We start from the raw sequence: 7,915 nt of genomic DNA, 5'->3' as shown, positions 1-7,915 counted from the left end.
TGAGGTTGTCGAAGAAGATGGGTTAGATTATGCTAACGATGTAAAGATTGATGAGAGGACCAGATTGGATGAGTCCATTCAGGCGAAGGATGGAGACAAATTAACTTTTCAAGATCAGGCCAAGGATAAGTGGACTCAATTTCGGGATAATTTCACGCAGCAAAATGGTGTGAAATTGTCCTATGAGGAACCTATGCTCAGGGATGGGAAACTGATAGCTCAATTGGATCTGGAGGAAATCGAAGAGCAGGCATCCTTTTGGAATACAGCTATAGTTTGCATTGTGCTCGGAGCTAACCCACCGATAGCAGTGTTCGAAGGATTCATTCGTAGAATGTGGGGAAAACTTGGCATTGAAAGGGTGGCTAGGATGAATGCAGGGTTTACGATTGTTAAATTTCGGGATATCTCGACTAGGGATTTGATTCTAGAATCTGGAGTGATTCACTTTTATAGGAAGCCAGTTATTCTAAGGCCATGGTCGGCCGACATTGATACGTTAAGGTTAGTGAAATCGATTCCAGTTTGGGTTAGATTACACGACTTGGGTCTTCAATATTGGGGAACAAAATGTTTGAGTGCTCTTGTGAGCACCATTGGTTGACCCATGATGATTGATAAAATAACTAAAGATAGATCAATGGTGAAGTTTGCTAGAGTCCTAGTGGATGTAGAAATATCTGATAAACTTCCCCATAGTATCAGTTTCTTGAATGAGTGTGGTCAACTGATTGAGCAAACTATTGAGTATGAATGGTTGCCTACTAAGTGCTCGATTTGTAAAAGTCTTAGGCATGCTGCTTCTATTTGTAGATGGGAACAGAGGTTAGTTTGGCAACCTAAGAAGGAACAGGAAGAGGCATTAGAGAAGGTAGATGAACACAAGCAGGTTGAGTCTGAACCAGTCCCAGATACAATGGTCTCGACTTCAGCAGAACCTGTGATCACTAAGGAAACATTAGTTGATACTGTGAAGGAGACAAGTCTTTCTACAGAAGATCAGGTCCAGGTCTGGACTACACCCAAAAGAGTGAGTGGAGCTAAGCATATGAACGAGGAAGCCCAACCTAGTAAGAATAATCAATATAGTGTGTTAAAGGATGGCCAATTGGAGGTTCCAAAACATGGTAAGATCACTAAAAAAACTTCTAATGGAAGGAGGAAATATGCTATGCTGGAATGTTAGAGGTCTTAATAATAGGAATAAACAGAAATCTCTTTATGATTTCTGTAGGTCCAATAAAATTGGGTTAGGGGCATTTCTTGAGTCAAAACTCAGGGGTTCTAAAATAGAGGACATGATGAATTCTGTTTTTAGGGATTGGAAGTATTACTCTGTCCCGATTGTAGAGGGGAGAATTCTGCTGGTTTGGAAAGAGGACTTCATTAAAATTTCAGTTCTTGGTGTGGAAGACCAGTTTATTCACTGTACTGTGAAGATCATGGGAGTTTTGAAGCAGTTTTGCTTGACAGTAATATATGGTAGGAACCAAATTGAGGAGAGGAAGAGACTTTGGCAAGCCTTAGAATCTTTGCGGTTTCCTGTCCAACCTTGGCTAGTTGCTGGTGATTTTAATGCTATTTTTTATTTTGATGATAGAATTGGTGGTAGATCTATAACTGACATGGAAAGGGAAGATGCTTGTACTTGGAGAGCTAACTGTTTGATGTCTGAAATATGTAGGATTGGCACTCATTACACTTGGTCTAATAAACAGAAGGAAGGGTCTCGCATTTTTTCCAAATTGGATAGAGCTTTCGGCAATGAAGCATGGACTGATGCCTTCCCTAATTCAGAGGCTCATTTTAACTGGGACGTTATTTCTGACCATTGTTACTGTGTTATTAAACCTGTTCTTAGTCAGATTTCAGGGGTGAAACCATTTAAATTCTTCAACATGTGGACGAAACATGAGGAATTTAAAGAGATTGTTCTTAATAGTTGGTGTACTAAAGGTTACCGTTCTGATCTGCTGGGAATTAGTCAAAAATTGAACATATTAAATTCAATGTTGGTTCAGTTTAATAGGAGGAAAGTTGGGGATATAACAGATAGATATCTTGAAGCCAAGGAAAAATATCAACAAACTCAATTTTTGCTTCAACAGCAGCCCCAATCTATAGAGTTACAGAGAGCAGAACAAGAAGCTTGTACAGAGTTTAATCACTGTTCTAAGATGCATGAGAGCTTCCTTAGGCAAAGGAGCAACATTACTTGGCTGAGATATGGAGATGACAACACAGCTTATTTTTATGCAACTTTAAAACAGAGATCTGCTACTAATCGAATCACTGCTTTTATGGATGAACATGGCCAGATTGTTGATTGTTATGAGGATGTGATTAAGCATTTTGTTAACCATTTTAAAGGGTTTCTGGGTAGTCCTAGCTCTACCACTACTATGATTCAGCTGGAGGGTTTTAAGGTTGGTAATATTTTAAGTTTAGACCAGCAACTCAGTTTGATTAGGCCTTTTTCGAAGAAGCATGTTAAAATGGCCATGTTTAGTATTCATTCTGTTAAAAGTCCTGGTCCGAATGGGTTTGGTTCGGGATTTTTCAAGTATATGTGGAAAGATTTGGGGGATGAGATAGCCTCTGTTGTGCTGGGTTTTTTTTATTCCTGCAGCTTGCCAAAGTCACTTAACAGATCAATTATAGCTCTTATTCCAAAAACTGATTCTCCATCCACAGCAATAGATTATAGACCAATAGCTTGTTGTAACACCTTATACAAGTGTATTTCGAAGATGATATGTGTGAGATTATCTACTGTTCTGCCTTTTCTTACTCATCAGAATCAGGGTACTTTTATTAAGCAAAGATCGTTGGCCCATAATATCTTCATACTTCAAGATCTTCTCAAAGGTTATTCTAGGAAGAATATCTCAAAGAGATGTTTGGTTAAGATAGATCTAAGCAAAGCTTATGATTCTGTTGACTGGTATTTCTTGGAGGATTTACTGAATGCCTATTATTTTCCTAGTCGGTTCATAAGGTGGATCATGGTCTGTTTGAAAGGGGCTTTTTATTCTTTATTATTGAATGGCAGACTTCATGGAGCGTTAAGTGGGATGAAAGGATTGAGACAAGGAGACCCTATATCTCCTCTACTTTTTGTATTGATCATGGAGTATCTAACTCGTTTACTGATTCTAGCTGCCCAGCACAAGGAATTCAGATTTCATCCTCTCTGTAAACACATGAATCTTGTTAATCTTTGCTTTGCGGATGATCTCATGCTTTTTGTAAAGGCTCCTATACTTCAGTTCAGATTTTGTTTGATGGTTTCCGAAGGTTCAGTCAGATTTCTGGTCTTGCTGTGAACTTATCTAAGTCTCACATATATTTTGGTGGAATTCACTTGGATGAAAGGAAAAGAATCTTAGACAGCTTGAAGATTGAAGAGGGATTCTTCCCTTTAAAATATTTGGGATTATGTCTTAGACCAACTAAATGGAAGGCTGAGGATTATGGTTTAATACTTAAAAAAGTCCAAAATCGATTGCATTCTTGGTCTAGTAGACACCTTTCTTTTGCAGGGAGATCTCAACTCATACATTCTGTTTTGTTGGGTATTAGGACTTATTGGATGAGTATATTTTTGCTCCCTCAAAGAGTTATTCAAGAGATTGATAGATTATGCAGGAATTTTCTTTGGGGTGTAAAAGGCTGTTGTAGCAGAGTGCATTTATCATCTTGGGATCAGGTGTGTTTGCCTAAAATTTTGGGTGGGATTGGTTTTAAAGAAGGATATAAGTGGAATATTATATTGATGGCTAAGTATATATGGGTTGTGTCCTCTAAACAGGATTCTCTTTGGCTCAAATGGGTAGCCAATATTTATCTCAAAGGGCAAAGTTTCTGGTCTTATAATCTTCAAACTGATGTTAGCTGGTACTGGAGGAAACTTATTAAGCTGAGAGATCATTTCTCTCATGATGTATTAAAGGCTTCAATTTCCAAAGATAAGTTGAATCTTACAAGTCTTTATATGCAACTGGTTCACAAAGAGAAGGTTCATTATGATAAGGTGGTTTGGTGCAAGCTATCTTTACCGAAGCACAGATTTATACTTTGGCAAGCGATTTTAGGTCACCTTCTTACTCGAGACAACTTGATTAAATGCCATATTCCTCTTGAGTCTTGCCTTTGTCCTGTTTGTGAATTAGACAGGAAATCACATGATCATTTGTTTTTTAGGTGTCCTTTTTCTCAGCAGGTGCTCAATCAAGTTCAGTCCTGGTTGGGGCAACTGATATGGCCTCCTAATTACTCAGACTGGCAGAAGTGGATGGATGGGAGACCTAGGGGGTTACTACAAAAGATTAGTGTTGTTCTTGCTGCTTCAGTATACTACATCTGGTCTAATAGGAACTGGTGTATATTTGAGTCTTATTCTTGTACTGTTTCGAAACTGAATTCTTTGATTCTCTTGGGGCTGAAAGCCAAATTACTTGATATTAGGAGTTCTAAACTTAAGGCCGGTGAGAAGAGTATGGTTGATTTTATTCAATTGTTGTAAAGTTGGTCTGTTTTTTAGTTGCTGAAACAGTCAGTTTGTAAGTTGGTTTGATTTTGTAGAATATATTTCTCTTCTTATCAAAAAAAAAATTCCTCTTGGAAGATTGGTAAAGATTTTATTCTTTTGTTCTTGTGTGAATTGGAATTCCATCTTAGATGTAAATCTAATTATGAGAAAATAATATCTCATAGCCGGTGGTACTTCATCCTCAACATCTATTGTCTCCCATATTTCTTCCAAAGCAACAATTACAACATGAAAATCTCTAAAAAGCCTAATTACTAAAATATATTGCTCTGTAGCTCTCATCATTATTTGCTTAGTTTCTTGGAGATGAACTTTTTGATTATGGAATAAAAGAAATCTCTGAGTGATTCCCTCCAATATTCTTATGGTATTTCTTGGTTCTCTAATCCTTTTTAAGGCTTTAATGGCTCAGATATCGTTATATGATAAAGCTCCATCCATATCTTAACTGAAAACATAAGACTAAAATGTTAGCTATAACACATAAACATAATAACTAAAACATAAATACTTACATTGGCGGTTAGATTCGGAGCTTGAGCGGGTGTATGAAGGAGAATTTCATGTAAAATACACCGTTTCTCTGATACCAACTATAACGACCCAACTATCTATAAAACTTAGGTCATTAAACCTACTAGACATAACTACAACTTTGAAGAAACATACATAAGAAAATTCATAACTTTATTGAAAACTTTAAAAAATAATATTTGTAATACATGAATGAGCTCATTGTTTTAAAATAAAACATAACTTTTAATAAAATTGTTTACAAAGCTAAATGCGGAAAAATACATAAAAATATAATTTAAAGAGACTAAAAATAATGTTGTCCTTGAATCGACACGTAGCCCATCCACTCCATTCACCTCCATACACACACCAAGCTTCCAAGAATCCTTCCGCCTCTGCATCTATTTTCCTGCATCATACTAAAAGAAAAGGAGTAAGCCTAATGCCCAGCAAGGAAAAACTACTAACAACATAAACATACACATAAAATCATATCATAACATATGTAATAAACATATCATCACATATACTATAAACATATTATAACATATACTATGAACATATTATAACATATTCCATATAAGACTATACTAATAATGGCCATTATGACATGTGATAAACCATCTACGTCCCCTGTCTAATATTTAAGGTAGGTTAGATCACATGTATTGTATGATAACCCATCTACGTCCCGTGTCTAATATTTGAGGTAGGGTAAATCATAACATAACATATTATAACATAAAAGCATAACATATCATACAAACATACAAGATCTAGCCTATTTTCCTTACCAAAACCGGGATATGAGAACAAATGCGGGGCTTGGAATACTCCTAAAACCAGCAATAGAACAGTGAGTATTTCTAAAGGAAAGAGATGAAAATAATAGAACTAAACCACCAAGAGAAAACTTACCGAAAAGACACCTTAAGTTCAAAGAACTTAAAAACCTAACCATAAAACCAATCAAAAGTTAGAACCTGAATGAAAACTAAAGAAACTAAGGAATCAAAAGAATAGAACTTAAGAATAAGGGTACCTTTGTTGACCTCAAGGATTGGCCTAACTCCAATACCGAAATACTCTAATCCTTACTTCCCAAGTGTTTGATAAAGCTTAAGAATGATAAAGTTTTTTCTTTCCCAACCCAAGTGTATCACTCTTATGGTCTCACTAGTACCTTGGAGTCTGATCACAGTTGAAGAGTAAGTGAAAGGGATGGGTACTAGGTCCTATTTATAGAGGTAATGAGCGAAACTAACCCCATTTTGATTTGAATAAAAATAATGAATTTAACTGAAGATAATTGATTTTTCGTCAATCAGAGGCTGAAGACTCGGTCAAAACTAACAGAGGTAGGTCTAAGGAGTCAAAGGTGTTTTTAAAAATTAAAACAAAAATAAAAAAAATAATGATAATATGGGCGATATATTGGCTGGACCCTAATCCCGAGCCTCCGTTCGTACGATCGTGCAACGTCAACGTGTTTTCCGTATTCAGCGTCAGGCGATATATCGGCTCTAGTGCTGCGATATATCGGCATACGTGATTATTTTAAACACGTAATTGCACTTTTTCAGCATAATTAAGGTTGGATAACTACTTTGACTGAGTCAAATTACGACCCTAACAGATTCTGGTGAAGACTAAGTCTTATATTCCCTTATTTCATCATTAAAATAATAATTCATTAATAATCATGCATATGACAAGTGTCATAATCCTATTGGCTCTATCTAAACCTTAGGTTATAATAAATATCATATTTATAACCAGTAATATTAATCAAATCTTATGTCATAATTAATATTCTTAAACTATATGTTAAACTTATAAAATCCATAACTATTGCTAGGAGTTTCCAATTAAGTCCTGGTTTGAACCAAAATCCACGAAATCTAAAATACCACAACTACTACTAGCTAGCTCCTAAGTAAACATTCTGGGACTCTACAGACAAAGGCCCATCAATCCATTCAACTATCCTTGTGGTTGAACTATTTATGTGGCTAAGTGTGTTGGAATGGGAGACATATGGGTAGTAATGTTAATATGAGATTAGGGTAGCTGCCATTGGTCCTCTTACACATGTTTTGGAGATTTTGGAAGAGCTCCAAAAGCATCTTCATATAAAAGGTATGTTCTCATCAAGTTGTTTTGGTTGATTGTTTACACTTAACGTGTATTATTTTCAACAATTTTATCAAGAGCCTTCTCATTATGGATTTGAGGCTATCAAGTTTATGTTTGTGAAAAATAATTTTGGCATTTTTGGATTTCTATGGTATTATAATTTTGATAAATTCAAATTTCGAAATAAAGATTTTTACCTCAAATAAATATTGCATTGAGTTTATCTATCATGTGTATGACTTGTGGGTGATATTTTGGTGATTATTGAACCAACTTTTGGCCATAGTTTTACTGATTTTCAAACTTTTTTCAAACAAAATTGGGTTTTCCATACTACGATTTGTAAGCAATGTTTTGGCCAAATACTTGTTATGGTTCAATAGAAAATGAAATTTGGAGCAAAACCCCCCAAAACAGCGTCGAAAACAGAGCTCCGGAGGTCAAAATAAGACTGGTGCGGCTTCCGGGTTAATCCGACCCGTCTAAAGGTCAGGGACGACCTGAGAAAATGACACGTCGTTTTTCAGTGTAAATTGTCATTTTTCTAGCAACAAAACGACATGTCGTTTTCCTTCCAAACTATATGGCGTTTCTGCCAAACTACATGTCGTTTTTCTTCCCAGACTACATGTCGTTTTTGGAGTACAAAGGCAGTTTTGGGCCAATTTTTCAAACCATTTGACTCTAAATTTAATTTCTCAATTTTGGCAT

The 7,915-nt window shown here is 35.9% G+C and overlaps 2 protein-coding genes across 2 annotated transcripts; both read left to right on the top strand.

Annotated features, from left to right (window-relative positions):
• Window positions 1–640: 640 nt before the first annotated feature.
• On the top strand, window positions 641–2,647 carry LOC133795820 (uncharacterized). Its single transcript, XM_062233275.1, has 3 exons — window positions 641–1,127; window positions 1,255–2,426; window positions 2,630–2,647. The coding sequence occupies exons 1-3, from the start codon at window positions 641–643 to the stop codon at window positions 2,645–2,647; spliced, it is 1,677 nt and encodes a 558-aa protein (XP_062089259.1).
• Window positions 2,648–2,750: 103 nt separating this feature from the next.
• LOC133795819 (uncharacterized) lies at window positions 2,751–4,525 on the top strand. Its single transcript, XM_062233274.1, has 4 exons — window positions 2,751–3,008; window positions 3,053–3,195; window positions 3,298–3,709; window positions 3,812–4,525. The coding sequence occupies exons 1-4, from the start codon at window positions 2,751–2,753 to the stop codon at window positions 4,523–4,525; spliced, it is 1,527 nt and encodes a 508-aa protein (XP_062089258.1).
• Window positions 4,526–7,915: the final 3,390 nt, after the last annotated feature.

The sequence above is a fragment of the Humulus lupulus genome, chromosome 8 (assembly GCF_963169125.1).
Source record: "Humulus lupulus chromosome 8, drHumLupu1.1, whole genome shotgun sequence".
Taxonomy (NCBI): Eukaryota; Viridiplantae; Streptophyta; class Magnoliopsida; order Rosales; family Cannabaceae; genus Humulus; species Humulus lupulus.
This window is presented reverse-complemented; position numbering and strand designations above follow the sequence as displayed.